General features: G+C 38.9%; 1 protein-coding gene across 2 annotated transcripts in view; it reads right to left on the reverse strand.

Moving 5' to 3' along the window:
* vwc2 (von Willebrand factor C domain containing 2) overlaps window positions 1-16,892 on the reverse strand; it is a 30,155-nt gene extending 13,263 nt beyond the window's left edge. Inside the window, exons 1-3 of one of the 2 annotated variants that reach the window (XM_077197067.1) lie at window positions 16,806-16,892; window positions 6,760-7,503; window positions 4,017-4,146 (exon numbers count right to left, since the gene is read on the reverse strand). In XM_077197067.1, coding sequence (XP_077053182.1) covers window positions 4,017-4,146; window positions 6,760-7,428 — 799 coding nt within the window. In that variant the 5' untranslated portion in view covers window positions 7,429-7,503; window positions 16,806-16,892. Of the gene's footprint in view, window positions 1-4,016; window positions 4,147-6,759; window positions 7,504-12,677; window positions 12,906-16,805 lie in introns of those variants that run through there. The other variant, XM_077197066.1, reaches the window with a different exon arrangement.
* Between the last annotated feature and the right edge of the window lie 3,176 nt (window positions 16,893-20,068).

Consider the following 20,068-nt stretch of genomic DNA (forward strand, 5'->3'; position numbering starts at 1 on the left):
AGTCAGAATCACAGCCGGCACCCATCCTACGGTGTCACTTCACGACGCTTTGAAGTCTTACTTTTGAAGAGTGCAAATCTCATGGGGTCAGAGCATCTGCTTCTTTCACTGCATCTGTGTTGTGAGTCTTTGTACCTCAGACATTTGCAGCAAATCAGAGGTGCCATAGCTGGGGTATCCGGGGCCCCGGTGCAGGTTTCTGCCTACAGGTTGTCCCCCTCGGTTGAAATCGTGATCACACTCGCAACTCTGTGATCCACCCCCACAAGATATGCACAAGAACCACAGGAAGCACAAACAGAGTATTAGACTGATTTTATCTAACGCAACAATTCCGAGATGAAATCAAATTGCAGACTACCTGGCAAGCGCAACGGAGCTGAGCCGCCACGGTATTACGCCCCGCCGTGAAATCACTAGGCAGCTGTAATCTTGTGCGTTGAACAAAAATGTTTCCAATCCATCATAAAACCATACAGCTCGACTGCTTGAGTGTGCACATACATTTGTAAAGCTGTTTGAATTCACAACGGAACGACTTGATGAAATTGGCCCGCTTTTGTTCCCTGGATTCCATCTTACACCCAAACACCAACTGAGACATTTGATCAGGGAGCCTTGGCAGCATCTAGGCAAATGCCAAGATGATTCATTTAAACATGTGTGCTCTTTAAAATAATTGGCCCACATCACCCCTCCCCCATTGTCCACACTACGCTGAGAGTTGAGCTGCAGAGTCAGAGATCCATTTACCAAGTCATCATTTCTTTTCTGCTGAAGGAGGCAGCGTGGCTGCTGGTGCCATATTAGATCAGGATCTAGGTGTACACAAGAAGCAACAGTCTTGGACATGCTGTCTAAAAGCATCTCAAACAGCTCTATATAACCCACACTGAATCAGAAAACTTCTCCCAAGACATTGTAATGTGTTCCAATCACAGAACGCTCACACACTAACCTGAGGTCACAGCTTTTCTTTCCTCCCCCCTCCTGAAAAACACTCCTCTGGCCAAAAAGAGAACAACAGCACGCACAAGGCAGACAAAAGGTCTGTTCAGAATCCCAGTCAGCCGCATCTCTGCTTACTGCCTAGGCAGCAGCCTTCCAAGACAGCATCTAAACTGTCGTAGAACAGACCACACAAATGGGGTTCCTCAATCGACTTTCAATTGATTTCAATAGTTTGACACTAGCATGTTGCTTTGCTAACCGCATGATACTAAAATGAAATATTTCCTTTTTAACTATAATTTACATGTACTTTTTAAAAATGATGCATGTCAAAATGTATAAATAAGCATTAGCTCATGTATTATGAATGGACATGAATGACCAGATCATTACTGTACACTACCATTTAAATTTTTACTAAAATAATTTGTACTTTTGTTCAACAAGGAATGCAAAAAGTGACAGTGAAGACTATTCAAATAAATGCTTTTGCACATTTCTATTCCACAATAATATTAACCAGCACAACTGTTTTCACCATTAATAATAATAAGAAATGTTGCTTGAGCACCATATCAGCATATTAGCAGAGAATGTCTAATAAGGGGAGAACTTACACTCTCAGTAAACTTCCGGCTTCTGAACTGGTTGCAGTTCCGACCTGGTTCCATATGAGGGCGCTCACAGGACGAGTACAGAATGAATGGAGGTCAATGGAGCTATACCCCTCAAAATCCACTTTTCTCAAGATATCATTTTTTGTCTAGTAATTGGAATTTTGTGTTCAAAAGGAGATGCAAAGAAATTACACATTGCTGGGTGTTCGATTTTTTAGAGTCACTTATTTGCTTTAAAAAGTCTTTTAAAATGTCAATGACGTCTTACACATCGTACGACCAGAGATACTGCTTTACGGCAATCCTTCAGTCACATTGGTGCTTTCGCGCTCTGCACTTTCTTTTCTTTCGAGGCATCGACAACACAGCTGACACAGGTAAATACACGTGCTAGAAGAGTTTTTGTTTTGTTGTTTTAAAAGACCACGCCGAAAATACACACAGACATTCTGGTCCCACTTCGGATGCCACGATGCCATCAAGAGGTATCTCTGGTCGTAATCAGTCCTTCTCTGACCAATCAGCGTTCATTAGCAGAATGCTAGCGTGTTATGGGCAAGAACAACTCAACCTGTAGGAAATCGAAAGGACATAAGTACTCGTTCATTCAACTTTCTACCTATAACCCATGTTGAACTTGCAAAACCTACAATCAAATCTAAGATTTCTCAACGGCAATCGGGTGAAAGAGACAAATTTAGCCGTCTAGCTCCATAGACTCCCATTCATTTTGCACTCATGGGCGATCGCCCCCAGTGGAACTCTGGTGGAACTACAACCAAAATTCGGTACAATGGGACTTAATAGGGAGTGGCCAGGCTCTCCGTAGACGGGCTCTGATATTGGCTATAATGATTTCTGCTGAACACTGGAGTAATGATGCTGAAAATTCAGCTTTGCCATCACAGGAATAAATTACATTTTAAAATATAGGCCTATTCAAATAGAAAACAGTCATTTTAAATTGTAAAATAATTTCACAATATTATTGTAATTACTATATGTTTGATCGAATAAATACAGTCTTAATCTTAATTATGATACTCAATGCATTAAATAATGTTAATGAATGATATCTTACTGTAAATTGTTTTATCAATACTTTTTCAGTATTAAATGCTCATTTTGAAAAGGTTTATTGATAATCAACATTTCTTTACCTTGTCCACCATCTTGGATTGTTTTTGTTGCTAAGTTCGTCAAAGCAGCTGTGTCCGAAATCACATACTCTCTTGAGTATGTACTTATTTTGAATAAGTAATTACTTTGCGACCTCTAAAAAAGTATGTTCTTTGCGACCACTAAAAAAGTATGTTCTTTTGCGACCACTAAAAAAGCATTTTCAGTATAGTATGAATGTGAATAGAGTGAATGTAACCCGGACGTACTACTTTCGTCATGTTGTCCTTTTCATGTGACCAGTTGCGTCGCTTCACTGCCATTTACAAATCCTCTACTGTGGCCTCATGGGATAGTAAAGTGTCCATTAAATGTGCACTTCAGAATATTGCTCACCCAGGTATATTTACCTACTCTTTTGTGAATTCAGAGATACTACTCCAGTCACATTCTGTTTTTTGCCTACCAAATTGAAGGGAAGTATGCAATTTCAGATGCAGCCAATGCATTGCCTTATCTGCAACACATAATACACTGCCTAAGAATTCGACCAAAACAAGGTATCTCAGATTCCTTGTGGAACAGCCTTCTTGTCGGGAGCAAGCCCAGTATTTCTTAAAATGCTGCTTCTGTAGGCAGCTCACTAGGTTTTGTAACAGAGCTAAAAAAATTTTTTTTAAAAAGGGCGCCATGCAAAGGGTGCTTTTTTTTTATATAGAGTGGCTTTGAAAATTCTTCCTTCTCTACAGCGGGCGCTTTGACGAGAGAGTACATTTATGTACCTTATACTTCTGTATTTCCAGCCAAATGGAGGGAAAAAAACATGCGTAAAAGTTTAATCATCTGCGCCCTAGGGTTGGAGAAAGCAGGCTGCAACCAAAACACCTGCCTGTGCTAATCACCTCACCTCCTGGAAACAAGCAGAGCAACTTTGCAGGTTCATTAGTGCTATTGCTGTCTGAATAATGCATCTCAGCAACTATCTTAAACAAAGGCCTGCAGACAAATATAATCTCTTTCGGTTTGCATCACCTCACTGATGGTAAACTGGCTGTTATAGAACAATGAGATGGATCCGCACGTAAGGCATACACGAGGTGGTGAGATCTGCTTCTCTGTGCATGCTTTCTGCGAATTTTCTTCGTGGTGTGGTAATTGGATGTAGTGGACAGGAGTCTCAGTGGTCATTTTACAGATGCGATTCTAACCTAACTCACTCACTCTTGGGGGACACAGCAGGGGTTCTGCAGTTCAGGGGATGGGGGTTTGAAAGCTGTGAGGAGGAGAATCAGAGAAAGAGAGAAAGGCTGGAAGAACACGACTACTTACCGCTCTTACACACCGGGCAGCACTGCTCAGGCTCATATTCTGGATCAACACACTCTGTCTGTGGGCAAGCGGACACAGAACAAAGAACCTCTCCACTGGCCTCACAACGGCACTTCTCGCACGGGGACACCTAGAAACATACCCAGACAAGAAACAAAAGCCCAATGTTGCAGCATTTATAATATTATTAGGATTGATTATGAGGTTCAATCATCAAAGCAAGAACAACAAGAGAGTGTTTCTTTGAGGGAACTGATGAGTGTTCAATTTAATTGATGAGCATGCTTCATTTCTGCCAATCTTGAGTATATTAACAATGCTTACCTACTTCCTTCTGGCAATACCTCTGGCATCGCTCACGTCCCTTCCTTTCTTTCCATATTTATGTCCATGGGGAACTCTGAGTCATGTCTTACCCTCGAGCCCATTCATTATGAATGAATATCAATACCTGTCTCCTTTATTTGAGTGATTCTTCAGCTTTTATATCCCAAGGGTTAATTATTTTATTAAAACTTTTTAAAAAGGTCACATTAAAACTGTCTTGGAAACTTTTTGACCATGCCTTAATTCACATTTGCTATTTATCAAATGTCTTTAATAAATAGATTTTATTGTGTAGACACAGACTTTCAATAAATTAAAACAGAAAAAGGTGCAAAATATGAACCATTTCTATTTTTAAATGTTTGGTAACACTTTACAACAAGGTTCCATTTGTTAACATTAGTTAATATGAGCTAACAATTACAAATACTTCTAAATTATCTTAACTAATGTTAATTTCAACATTTATTAATACATTATTAAAAGTTGTATCTGTTCTGTTAAGCAAGGAATAATTGACGACGGGCCATTGAATGATTAGAAATTAATGCACACCCGAGGTGGTAATGCGGAAACGAAGCTAAGCGGATTTGTTGTTTTTAACTTATTGTTTACTATATTTATTGCTTTCCTGAAAATAATTACACACCTGAAAAAGTTCATCAACCAATCAGATTTAAGCATTCAACAGACCCATAGTATAATAGTATTTCATGGACATGAGCTAACATGAACGGTTGTATTGTTATTGACTAATGTAAACAAAAATATATAAATAGTGTAACAAATGTATTGCTTATTAAGTAATTGTAACTAATTGGACTATATTGTAAAGTGCTAATAATTTACATAAAGTTGTATGACCATTATGATTCGACAAAATACAATTTAAGTGAAAATGATTTGGACAAAGTGTGTAAAAATATGGAAGTATTTTTTAAGGCTTGCTCTTTATGCAAAAATTGTATTTCATAAATGTTTAAAATGTCATTTCAATCACTGAATGGTGATTTCGGATGTGGTGAAAATTATGCTTCAGGGAAACCAAGAGAAATTACACAATTCCGCTGTGGTTCATGTATATAAACTTTTGGACATTGTTAAAAGACAAATATAATTTAGCGAGTTCAAAAAACGTTTTGTTTTTAAAAAATCCAAGGCACCAAAAGTGTCCATATGCATTTTATGAACCTAAACCGAACTGTATTCATGTGATAAATTCAGAGTCTTGTCACACAGTGGATTTCTGAAGCATTCGTGTGACTCAACAGATCACATACTGTGTATATATGAACAAACCGATCAGTTTTGCTCACTGCTTCTTCTCTGCTACCAAGCATGAAGTACAAAGGACGTTTCTGGCATTAGCATTTTCTGTGAAAAGAACCTTCCCCACACAGTATCTCCTGAGACAATCAAACAGAGGACAATGTGTCACATCCAATTGTGATGGAAAATAAAATTTCACAATTCTAAAATTGAAAAGCAGCTCCCCCTGAGAAGCCCACATTGTGGGACTAAACAGATATGATACTGGACTCATTTCATTCTGTAGAGGGTTTAATTGTTAGATTTGCAGTCTGCATTTGCATTAGGTACAGCTGAGCAGAACCAATAAATTCAGTGCTTGGTCATCATTAACACTCTTTGTGAAAAGCACTTATGCTGACTTCTGCATTAATAAATCTCACTGCTTACCATAAGGCTCAGGTGCTTTGGATAAGGACTCCAATGACACAGGAGGAGGAACCAATGAAAATTAAATCAAGAGCATAAGCTGTAGAAGCAGCTAATGGCTTAGTGAGACACATACAGTTCAAAAAGAATCATTTGTGCACCTGCTAACTCTGAAACTGATGACAAGCGGTTTTCCACTAAAGGCCAAATTAGAGAGCATCATAATAGGGCCTTACAGGAAAAAAGGCCTGTCTTCTCTTACACAACACTGCCTAAGAAAGATAAGTCACCATTAGTTTTGCATAATAATTGAACTCTTCATACATTCACAGCATGAAATGCAGGAAAAAACAGCATTTTATCTTATTGCGAGTCTCTTCCCGGGGGAAAAGCTCAGGCTGAGGAAGAGTGATGGATTAAAAATGAATACAAAAAGTGCAATTTCAAAATCTAATTTTTGGCCTGCTGGAATCAATACATAATCAAGACATGATGTGCACACATTAGATTTCTTTAACTGGACAGAAAACTCCAGTGGACCACAGAAGTTCGATTCCACTCAATAATGAACAATTCACAAGGGTGAAGATCTAAACTCAAAGTCTTCACATAATCTGCCATTAAATAAGGGTAAATCTAGCACTCCTGACACTGTTGAATACAGATAAAAGAGAAGAATAAACCAAGTTAAAGATGTGATCTGGAATGGATAATGAATCATTTAATGTGCTGCTCTAACCTTAAACTCCTCCAGAGATGAGTAGACCTTTCCTCGAAATTCACAGTAGTTTTTCTTCTCTTTGCACTGCGGGCAGCACTGGCTGGTGTCAACACGCAGGCAACGTGGATGAAGTTTTGGACACTCTGGTTGGGCGCACAGAGGACCTTCATCTGTACACAAGCAGGGGCAGGTGGAGGGTCCCGGGGTGAATTTCTCCCCGATGGCGAACACAAACCCTGTCTCATCCATGCATCCCTTACCCCTGTAATCGGGATATGCGTACTCATCGGTCGCATCGAGGGAGACGTTGGCCTCTTCCGTAGGAGCCTCTTCAGTTCGCTTGAGTGATTCTTGCTCACTCCAGGCTTCGAGGGTCTTACCCTGCAGTTTGGACCCTCGTCTCAAGGGGCTCGAGTTGGGTCGGGCCCTGATAGCACTGGATCTGTTCACACCCTTGATCCCCTCCAATTCAAGATCCCTCAGCTCCTCCAAACGCTGCCTTGCACTGGGGCTCAGCGCACCCTCCTTGGCCTGGGTCAGAACGCGCTCCAAACGCTCTTTCTCCCCACCCTCCGGCACCAACACAACGGGATTGCCTCGTGCGCTTGTATACAAGAGCCAAGTAACAAAGATAAGTCCTGTTGTCATGGCAGCCGAGTGAAGCATCTCCCTCGTCTCCACCAGCATAAAATTACCGGACTGCACCTGGACTCACATTACAATCCTTAAATTGCATGTATTACAGCAGAAGCGTCGTCACATCTGTAAAAGAACCAAACTACAGGTTTCAGCACCATGGACAGGGGCAATGTAATATCAGTCAGAGAAGTTGGCTACATCAAATACCAAACAGCGTCCCAAAATCAATTCTCTTAAGGAGTGTAACACTAGAGACAGTGATTTAATACACTCCTTTAAACAGTCGAGTTAATCGTTCCGGCTGTGAAATGGATTCTGTGCTTCTGTGGATTTTATGAAAAGTTGTTCACTAACAACTACTAAGTATAATCACTCACTAAATCCAAAATAATGTGAATAATCCATCTTGAATTTATAACCATTTGCATTATAACCAACATATAGACTATTTGCTGTCCTCCTAGTATGCACTGGAGTATGAACAAATATGATAGTATTTTGTGACTGTTTTAATTTCTGTTGTTGTTGAGTTTATTGTCATGTTTAGTAACTTGTTGCCAGATTGCATTTGCTCCACAATGAACAATTAGTTGATAGTTAACCTTGTACACCTGTCACGAAAGAGGTCAGTGAGTATTTTAAAGTACAGTGAGTATTTTAAGCATTAAATTAATGCTTTTTATTACATGAGTTTGTGTGGTGAGGGTCCAAGTGATGTAGTCAATAAACACCAAACACTTGGCTGTCTGTCACTTGTACATAGAAAAATGAGAAAGTAAAATATAAGCAAGCACAGTATAAATGGTATAGTTACAATTCCAAATTGTTACTATTAATAGGCAGTTTCTCAATCTCATTTTCACTCAATTGATTGGCAGAATTATCCATGTTTAAGGAGCTGATTTGATTGATACTTATTGAATTCTAAATATAGTACGTCATTTGTTGCCATCATTTTATTGAGCAAACTGTGGCTTAAACAGGAAATAACCAAAAATTATATAATTACTTAAATTGTTTTTCTCTTTTTTTTTTTTTTTTGAGAGCTTTACAACTTTTCCAGGCTGGAAACGTGTGAAAACTGTCTGCCTCGGGTGTAATCACACATAGCGACAGCAATCTTCCAGTCGCACCTCCACGCATCAATTTTCACGGGGGTGATGGACACGAAAGTAAATTGCCTCAAGGGAACTTGAGTCACATGCACTTCAATAACTCCCCTATTCTCCGTCCAGCTAAGCGCAATCAATTCACTTCAATTGAATCTGTTAAACGACACGAAGAGGTTAATCGAGGAATAGATTTTAGAAGGGAGGAAAAGGCCTCGGTGAACAAAATATTTCAGCACTATCACATGAGCAAGATTGCTGTTGTGCTAAATATCAGCATGGCTGTGGTTATGCTGTAGGTACAAGGCTGCAGGTAATCACAGCTGTGCTATTATTAAAGTTGCAATGAAACGGAAGTATCGACAGATCTCTTCCTCAGTACTGAGGCGTACATCTAAGCGTAAAGGATCGAAAAAAAAAAGTTTAGGGTGGGAATTCGATACATTGGTCAAAAATGGAGGCAGATGAAAACAAGCTTGCAGTGGTGGAGTTTAAATAGACTAGATAAATACTGCATTCATCACTAGAGAGAAAGTCTGTTTTCAATGGAAGATACAGTTATGACATAAACATTATGAGGTTAAAACAATTGGGAAAAAGCAACAAATGCACAGATGACCTCTTAACAATAAGATCTATAACATGCATACATTGAGAAAATTGAAGATGGTTTTCATTTAATTCATTTTAAATAACAGATTGGACCAAAGAAATTAATCTGATGCTAAATTTCCATTGTGTTTATACAACAGTTCTCCAATTATACACTTCAACAAAGTAATTAATACCAATCAACTTATGTTTCAGACAAAAACTGGCCAGTTAATAATTTGTATATTTCTTCTCTGCCAAGTGTGCCAACTAAAATAGTTTCACAAGAAGCCAATGTGGATTTTAACATCCACAAAGCAATTTACAAACTGAAAGCCTGCATGTAAGTGCATCGGAGCCATTACAATGGTTAGTAATAATCACTCGGATCCGGATCCAGCTCCACTTCGGGTTTTGCATGTCATGCTTCCCACTCACAAGCGAGAGAAAACCACTAATGAAGAGAAAATAGAGAAAGCTCTGAGTTAAAAAAAACTGATCGTGGCAGCAGGTAAAAACTTGTATTCCCCCTCTGAAGCAGGTTTTAAAAAACACTCTTTTTAACAAAAAATAGTTTAAAGCGATAGTTCACCCAAAAATTCTGTCATTAATTACTCACCCTGATGTCTTTCCAAACCCGTAAGCCTTTCTTTCATCTTCTGAACACAAATGAAAAATAAAGTTTTATTGATGAGATCTGAGCGATTTCTGTCCCTCAATTGACGTCACGCAACTACCATAAAGAGATTGTAAAACTAATCCATATGTATTGAGCGTTTTAGTCCAAAATTTTCTGAAGAGACACAATCACTTTATATGATAAACGGATTTAATTTGCTGTAAGTATTTATCCAGATATAAACATTCATCAACTCACATCAGTTGTTGTAAACAGAAGCTCAAACATGTTTACTTGACGTACAAGAACCAATGAGGTTCATTCTCATGTTACGCAGCACGTTTAAGCTTCTGCAAGAACCAATGAGGTTAATTCTCGTGTTACGCAGCACGTTTGAGCTTCAGCAAGAACCAATGAGGTTAATTCTCGTGTTACGCAGCACGTTTGAGCTTTGCAAGAACCAATGAGGTTCATTCTCATGTTACGCAGCACATTTGAGCTCCTGCAAGAACCAATGAGGTTCATTCTCGTGTTACGCAGCACGTTTGAGCTTCTGCAAGAACCAATGAGGTTCACTCTCGTGTTACGCAGCACGTTTGAGCTTCTGCAGGAACCAATGAGGTTCATTCTCATGTTACGCAGCACATTTGAGCTCCTGCAAGAACCAATTAGGTTTATTCTCGTGTTACGCAGCACGTTTGAGCTTCTGCAAGAACCAATTAGGTTTATTCTCGTGTTACGCAGCACGTTTGAGCTTCTGCAAGAACCAATGAGGTTTATTCTCGTGTTACACAGCACGTTTGAGCTTCTGCAAGAACCAATGATGTTCATTCTCGTGTTACGCAGCACGTTTGAGCTTCTGCAAGAACCAATGAGGTTCACTCTCGTGTTACGCAGCACGTTTGAGCTTCTGCAAGAACCAATTAGGTTTATTCTCGTGTTACGCAGCACGTTTGAGCTTCTGCAAGAACCAATGAGGTTTATTCTCGTGTTATGCAGCTCGTTTGAGCTTCTGCAAGAACCAATGATGTTCATTCTCGTGTTACGCAGCACGTTTGAGCTTCTGCAAGAACCAATGAGGTTAATTCTCGTGTTACGCAGCACGTTTGAGCTTCTGCAAGAACCAATGAGGTTAATTCTCGTGTTACGCAGCACATTTGAGCTTTGCAAGAACCAATGAGGTTCATTCTCATGTTACGCAGCACATTTGAGCTCCTGCAAGAACCAATGAGGTTCATTCTCGTGTTACGCAGCACGTTTGAGCTTCTGCAAGAACCAATGATGTTCATTCTCATGTTACGCAGCACGTTTGAGCTTCTGCAAGAACCAATGAGGTTAATTCTCGTGTTACGCAGCACGTTTGAGCTTCTGCAAGAACCAATGAGGTTAATTCTCGTGTTACGCAGCACATTTGAGCTTTGCAAGAACCAATGAGGTTCATTCTCATGTTACGCAGCACATTTGAGCTCCTGCAAGAACCAATGAGGTTCATTCTCGTGTTACGCAGCACGTTTGAGCTTCTGCAAGAACCAATGAGGTTCACTCTCGTGTTACGCAGCACGTTTGAGCTTCTGCAAGAACCAATGAGGTTCATTCTCATGTTACGCAGCACATTTGAGCTCCTGCAAGAACCAATGATGTTAATTCTCGTGTTACGCAGCACGTTTGAGCTTCTGCAAGAACCAATGAGGTTCACTCTCGTGTTACGCAGCACGTTTGAGCTTCTGCAAGAACCAATTAGGTTTATTCTCGTGTTACGCAGCACGTTTGAGCTTCTGCAAGAACCAATGAGGTTTATTCTCGTGTTACGCAGCACGTTTGAGCTTCTGCAAGAACCAATGATGTTCATTCTCGTGTTACGCAGCACGTTTGAGCTTCTGCAAGAACCAATGAGGTTCACTCTCGTGTTACGCAGCACGTTTGAGCTTCTGCAAGAACCAATTAGGTTTATTCTCGTGTTACGCAGCACGTTTGAGCTTCTGCAAGAACCAATGAGGTTTATTCTCGTGTTATGCAGCTCGTTTGAGCTTCTGCAAGAGGTTTGTTCATTTATATGTGAATAAAAGCCTAAATTCAATCTGTTCATCATACTAAGCGATCGAGTCCTTTCAGAAAATTTGGATTAAACCGCTCAATTCATATGGATTAGTTTTACAATCTCTTTATGAACTTTTTGAAGCGTCAAAGTGGTAGGTGCGTAGCTGTCAGTGGAGGGACAGAAAGCTCTCAAATTTGTGTTCCGAAGATGAATAAAAGTCTTACGGGTTTGGATGGAACGACATGATAAGGCGAGTAATAAATGACTGAATTTTAATTTTTGGGTCAACTAACCCTTTAACCATGAAAAAAATATCTGAAGAGGAAAAAGATGAGAGGAAATATGATATCAAACAAGACATTCAGCAACTCATAAAATGTCAAATATACTCAATTTAAATTTTGAAATTAACCCGCATAATGCATATAAAAAGCCATGCATTTATTTTGAATTTCAGTCCCTGTGGGCTGGAGCCTGTTGATGCAATGCACAGGTGCTCTTCATAGCATTATTCATATCCACCCGAAAATCACATCTTCAGCTTCACGTTTAACGATACAAAGTGTAACTGAGGCAATCATTTGTAGTTCACATGAGGCTGAGAATGAGAAAAAGAGGCGTAGATAATGATGCGACATAAAGAACACACTAAATCTGTGTCTGCGCTGTAACACTGACGCTATTAGCTGTAATATTCATACCACCCACAAGTTAATCAACGTAACGTAACCCAAAGAAAAACATTTACAGAGACCAAACATAGCGAGTGCTCTATTTTATCTATGTCATACTTAATTCTTCGACCGTAAATATCAGTTCTGTTCATTTTGGGCACATTTAAGTATGGGTCATGCAACACAGTATTTCGACTAATTTTAAACGTTTAAGTGTAACTTTATAATGCCATTTAGATACATTAAAACTGACAAGACGTCCATACCTGCATCTTTCCGTCGGTGTTGTTGGGTGTGTTGTGTAGATAGTTATCACACAGTTTATATCGAGGCTCGTTCACCAGTCTCTGCACTCTCCACATCACCACACAAACTGCGCTCAGGAAATAAGAACATTTAAATGTTGCCACTAACGAGGACGACAGGGCTGTCAATGTCTCCTCAGCTCTAGTCTGAGAACTGAAAGAAAGGAGTGGACTCTTCAGCACCAGTGACAAAAACACACACAAACCGGCAGACTTGCGTCACAGGGTGAGGAGTTTAATGAAAATAGCGTGTCACCTTTCCGACCACCAGGTGGCACATTCTCTTACTGGACGCACATATTTCACTGTGTGATTAATCTTTTGTTCACGATGTTTTGACAGTCTATCCATTCTTAGATTGTTCGTGAGATGTGTGAGGAGCGACGTGTTTGTGTTCCCGATGGCCGTGTTGGCATTCATCTCGAAATTCAGAGGACAAAGATATATTTAAGGTATAAAACTGATAAAAATGCACATGAGGATCTAACTTTTCTGCCATGATTCGTATTGATTTTATTTGTTTGCTGTTGCACTGTAATGGGATCTCTTCATTTATGAACAGTGAAATCACACACACCCACACACACACACACACACACACACACACACACACACACACACACACACACACACTTTATGGTGACTTTCCATAGACAATGATTTTTATACTGTACAAACTGTATATTCTATCCCCTTACACTAATCCTACCCATCACAGAAAACGTTCTGCATGTTTACAATTTTAATAAAGAAATGTTTAGTATTTTTATTTAGCAATTTGAATTATGAGGACATTGTCGTGTCATTATAATTTAGGGTGCGTGTCCTGAAACCTAATGTAGGGCAAACCAATAAACACACACCTAGTTTTTATATGAATGAGAAGATATTTGTTAAACCGTAACCATAACTCTACCCTATACAAACCTGTTGATATCAGTAAATTGAAAGCGTTGTTTGATTTAAAGCATGACTTTCAAATCGTCAGTTCTCAACATGTTTGTTGTTTTTGCATAAATCTGATTATAATGACTGCAGACTAACCCGTAAATGTAAATTTTTAGACATTATTGACAATATTTTGAATATTGAACTATTCACTGAATTGTTTTTTCAAATAAGCTTTGTCAGATTTTCTTTACCATTCAATTTTTTTTTTGGACAGAATACTTTTATTCAGCAAGATGCATTAAATTGATCAAATGTGAAAGTAAATACATTATAATGTTACAAAAGATTCAATTACAGATAAATGCTGTTCTTTTGAACTTTCTATTAATCACAAACATTTTGAAAAATGTATCAATGGTTTTTATTAGAATGATTTCTGAGGGATCATGTGACTGAAGACTGGAGTAATGATGCTGAAAATTCAGATTTGCCATCACAGGAATAAATTACATTTTAAAGTACATTCTAATAGAAAATAGTTATTTTAAATTGTAATATTATTTTACCATTTTATTGTTTTTATAGTATTTATCAAATAAAATCAACCTTAGCATTAGGGATTTCTGAGTCTGACCCCAAACCTTTAAATGCTATTGTATGTTCAAATATATTTTTAAAACAAGAAGAAATACAGATAGTAAATGAATTTAAATATCTTGGCGTTGTATTAGATCCTACACTGCCCTTTAAAAATCATGTCAAATGTCTTTCAAAAACTGTTAAATTTAATCTTGCAAACTTCAAATATATCAGACCATCACTTTCATGTAAAGCAGCCAGAATGTTTCTTCATTCTATGATTTTTTCTCATATCGAATATTGTTTTATAAATTGGTCACTCACAAATGCCACAACGCTTAAATCAATTGAGTCACTCTTCAAACGAGCCTTAAAAATATTTGATAGAAAACCCCTTTCACATCACCATTGTTCAATATTACAGAAATACAACTTATTAAGTTTTGAAAATTTTCTAAAGCTAAAATATGCCTGTGCTGTATATAAGATCCTGCATGGACTTGCCCCACCCCCACTGAGTGAATACATTACATTAAAAAAACAGGGTGAGAGAAGAAGTGTTACCAGGGCTTCAATCAGGGGTGATTGTGTGGTGCCTTACAGGCGTACAACATTTGGACAATATGTGTTGTCAATTAAGGGGTCAGAGATTTGGAACAAACTACCGGTTGTTATTAGAGAATGTCCGACGTACCCCAGTTTTAAGAACCAACTTAACCAATGGCTCAAGACACATCAAATTTGTGACCATTAACTAAATTTTTTTGCAAATCGAGGTATATGGATAAGATCACTGTAGTATTGTTTAAGTATTTGTATGTATACCAAACTAGATCCAGCACTTTATTGTAATTTTTAGTATTTTAGCATAATTGCAATGTACTTAAAGTACATAGAATAGCACTTTATTGTACATGTGTATGTGTAACCTCTCTGAAAACAGAGGTGTCTCTTGTAATATGTTATTTGAATATTAAGGTGTCCTTTAAACTGTGTAGCATCATACTTAAATTTAAATGTTAGCCTTGTTAATTGATATTGTGATGACCTGACGGGGGACTGCAGATGTAAAGTAGCCCTGGGGCTAATTCTGGCATATTTACATTGCTGAAAAGCTAATATGTTCATTAATATGCATTGTCCCTTTTAAATAAATAAATAAATAAAATAAATCTAACTTCAGGACACATTTTCCCCTAAACTAATACTGCCCTACAAAACAAAAAGGCAGTAACTGCATTTACAGTCAAAAATGAGTTATTATCATTTTCATGACATTCAAGGCATCCTTTGTTATGTGAATAAAACAATAAGCTAATATAAAGTAACAAAACAGCCACATGTCCAATAATCTACCTACAACTAGGCTGGATGACAGGATAACGTTAAAGTCCTTTTTGTCAGTTCTGCACTCTGCGTAGTTACTGCCTTTTTGCTTTGTAGGGCAGTATAGTAAACACACTTTTATTCGTTATCCAAATGAGAACATACCATAGATATCTGTTGCTTTTGTATAAAGTTCATAATAATGACCACAAACAAACCCAAACCCTAAACCCTATAAGAAGTATTTTTTACATTTATTACATTTCAATAAAAAAAGCACTATTTTATATATGAATTGTTTTTCCAAATGAGAACGTCCCCAGATGTCCCAAAAAGGACACTGTCAGATTTAGCCAACTTCTGGGGACAATTTTGAAACACGCACACATAAACACAGAACGACAGTGGTGCTTGAGGCCAGATGATTACGTCCTTTTAAAGAATGCTCTTCATATCCAGCACAGGCCTGCATTAATATAATTGATTATTCAGGGTCGGTCGAAGCCATTTCCACCATCTTCTTTTGATGGGATGAGAGGCGAAAATCATTAATTCAACATTAACAAAGAGGCAGGGATAGATGTCCACAACATTACATTTCACAACAGAGCACACGCTGTTGGCACCACGACCCCCTCCATACAGAGGAGAGGAGGTCCCCTTCTGACACCACATTTCCATGCCCATTAAGAATTGATCCACTCCCAACCTGTATTTAGCATGCAGACGTGATTCAGATCTTCAAGCAGACAGGGTTAAGGTCAAATTCTTACGGCTTGGCAAAACGTCTTAGTGTGAGAGTGTTTTTCTAAAAGCGGAAGTTATTTTATTAATGTTGAATGGGGCCTCTGCTCCCTGAGAACAGGACAAGGGCTCTACGTGCAGTGAGTGACAGCATGCTAATGGTTCACTCAGACCACATGCATGATTGAGCAACCTGCAGGGAAACCTGTCCCAGCAGAACCTGTGAAAAGGTAGCATCTAAAACAAGGGTGACGAAAAGTTCAATCTGATTTTTGCCTGACAAAGTTTGTTGTCTAGAACCCACTGATGTCTCAGACTCTCTGGAGACATTTCTGCTAAAGGGTAAAAAAGTTCAGACAAACTATTAAAGTTGGAGTAGGCAATTTCGGAGAGGCTAGCAATAGCAAGCTAGCTTCGAAAGCATAAGATCCCACCCTCCCTTCAGAGCGTTTTCAAAGCCACGAGCCACGACAGCGTTAAACTACATCATGTGTCAAAGCACATAACATTACAATAATAATGAATGTAAACAACTTAAAGAGCACTGACTTGTACAATGTGACTGCTGCAGATTCATTTCGCCGTTGATAATGTTGCCATTGAAATGCATAAATCCAAGTAAGTAGGGCTGGGCGATAAAACGATAACGATAATTTTCGATAAATGTTCGATAATGTTTATGCACCAAAAGCGGAACGAAAGTCATTTGAACCGCGCGCCACACGGACCATTTATCTGCTCGACTCAAAGTCCAAACTGCAGCGTAGCGCGAGCTCACTAGAGCAGATGCGTTTACTCTGATCGGTCTCGGTCTCGAGATCCAGTGAGAAGCGTTTGAATTCAACGAAGAACACAAATGTCTCAGTGATTTAAACCAGTTTAAAGGCAGATGAAACAGCGCTGACAAACAGGAGAAACACTGTTTGAAACGATACAGTCAGAATCTGAATTGATACTGAATCCATTTACCATGGATAATGGATTCACTGTAATGTTAGCCTAGTAATACTAACTGCAGCATGAAATGTGGGATTTAGATATTGAATTGTATTATATTATTAATGTAGACAATGTATTAAATGATTAATGGAATATAATGACAGTATTTAATAATGTATGTAGGCTACTGTTTTTCATACAAATAACATAGAAACCATAAAGTTACATTTTGCCATGATAGTGAGGTGCTATAGGCTATCCCTGGTTTTATCTGTGGTTATCATGATCTAAATGGATGATACTGGATGAACAATAGTTAATTTTAATAAAACTCAAACAGTCAGAATATTACATTTTACCAAATGTTAAAAAAAATTTAACAGATGTTACTGTTATTGTTAATGAACAAAAATTTAACATATTAGTATTAGCTTGAGTTAGGAAGTAGATTTACTGTCAACTCACTGTCAAATATGTGTTTCGAGACAAAACATGTAATATTAATATTGCAGCCTGCACTGCAAACTGTGCTGAAGATACGTGCCATCAAAGACAGGCAACAAAAAACTGTTTCAAGACTTGAAACAATATCCCCCATTAGCACATGCAGAAACCAAGAAATATATTTTTCTATTCAGATATTTATTTTGTTAATGAAAAATTACAAATGTTTGAATGTTCTACCTCAGATTTGTGAAATGTTCAACTGTTTGGCAAGTGTTTGTCATATTTTGTCATATGTCAGTTCTTACAATAAAGAGTAGTTTAAAACCACAATTAACGCTCTGGTTTCTATATCTTTCACTTAGGAGCAAAAATCTGACTTTAAATTTAAAAGAAATAAAGATTTGACATTTATCGTGATAATAATCGATATCGACTGATATCAAAAAATGATCGCCCAGCCCAAGTAAGTATACTGTACAGCTCAGAGTACAACACCACTGTTTGCCATCTCTTAATTACGGTTACGACATGGCATGAACGCAGCATAAGCTCGTTAATTTGGTTCAGGAGGAACTGTAAAAGGTGGTTGCTGTTTGTCATTGGCTGTGTCTGAAATCACATAATCTCTTGAGTATGTACTTATTTTGAAAAAGTGATTACTTCACGACTGCTTAAAAAAGTATGTTCTATATAGTTTGAATATGTGTAATATGAATATGGAAATACATACAGCCATGCCATATCATACTGGCATGTAGCCAGCAGCCATATCACCCTGTAGCCCAGGACTAGTTGCCCACTGAAGCTAAGCAGGTTTGAGCCCGGTTTGTACAGACCTCCTGAGAAAACCAGGTTGCTGCTGGAAGAGGTGTTAGTGAGGCCAGCAGGGGGCGCTCACCCTGTGGTCTGTGTGGATCCTAATGCCCCAGTATAGTGATGGGGACACTATACTGTCAAAGAGCACCGTCCTTCGGATGACACGTTAAACCGAGGTCATGTGGTCATTCAAAATCCCAGGATGTCCTACGAAAAAGAGTAGAGAGATAAACCCAGCATCCTGGCCAAATTTGCCCCTAGGCCTCTGTCCATCATGGCCTCCTAATCATTTCCATATACAGGTCCTTCTCAAAAAATTAGCATATTGTGATAAAGTTCATTATTTTCCATGATGTAATGATAAAAATTAAACTTTCATATATTTTAGATTCATTGCACACCAACTGAAATATTTCAGGTCTTTTATTGTTTTAATACTGATGATTTTGGCATTCAGCTCATGAAAACCCCAAATTCCTATCTCAAAAAATTAGCATATCATGAAAAGGGTCTCTAAACGAGCTATTAACCTAATCATCTGAATCAACTAATTAACTCTAAACACCTGCAAAAGATTCCTGAGGCTTTTAAAAACTCCCAGCCTGTTTCATTACTCAAAACCGCAATCATGGGTAAGACTGCCGACCTGACTGCTGTCCAGAAGGCCATCATTGACACCCTCAAGCAAGAGGGTAAGACACAGAAAGAAATTTCTGAACAAATAGGCTGTTCCCAGAGTGCTGTATCAAGGCACCTCAGTGGGAAGTCTGTGGGAAGGAAAAAAACGCTGCACAACGAGAAGAGGTGACCGGACCCTGAGGAAGATTGTGGAGAAGGACCGATTCCAGACCTTGGGGACCTGCGGAAGCAGTGGACTGAGTCTGGAGTAGAAACATCCAGAGCCACCGTGCACAGGTGTGTGCAGGAAATGGGCTACAGGTGCCGCATTCCCCAGGTCAAGCCACTTTTGAACCAGAAACAGCGGCAGAAGCGCCTGACCTGGGCTACAGAGAAGCAGCACTGGACTGTTGCTCAGTTTTGCATGTCATTCGGAAATCAAGGTGCCAGAGTCTGGAGGAAGACTGGGGAGAAGGAAATGCCAAAATGCCTGAAGTCCAGTGTCAAGTACCCACAGTCAGTGATGGTCTGGGGTGCCATGTCAGCTGCTGGTGTTGGTCCACTGTGTTTTATCAAGGGCAGGGTCAGTGCAGCTATCAGGAGATTTTGGAGCACTTCATGCTTCCATCTGATTTCATTTTTCAGCACGACCTGGCACCTGCTCACAGTGCCAAAACCACTGGTAAATGGTTTACTGACCATGCTATTACTGTGCTCAATTGGCCTGCCAACTCTCCTGACCTGAACCCCATAGAGAATCTGTGGGATATTGTGAAGAGAAAGTTGAGGGACGCAAGACCCAACACTCTGGATGAGCTTAAGGCCGATATCGAAGCATCCTGGGCCTCCATAACACCTCAGCAGTGCCACAGGCTGATTGCCTCCATGCCACGCCGCATTGAAGCAGTTATTTATGCAAAAGGATTCCCGACCAAGTATTGAGTGCATAACTGAACATAATTATTTGAAGGTAGACTTTTTTTGTATTAAAA

The sequence above is a fragment of the Siphateles boraxobius genome, unplaced genomic scaffold (assembly GCF_051911475.1).
Source record: "Siphateles boraxobius isolate OS27281-9 unplaced genomic scaffold, OSU_SipBor_1 37, whole genome shotgun sequence".
NCBI classification, from domain to species: Eukaryota; Metazoa; Chordata; class Actinopteri; order Cypriniformes; family Leuciscidae; genus Siphateles; species Siphateles boraxobius.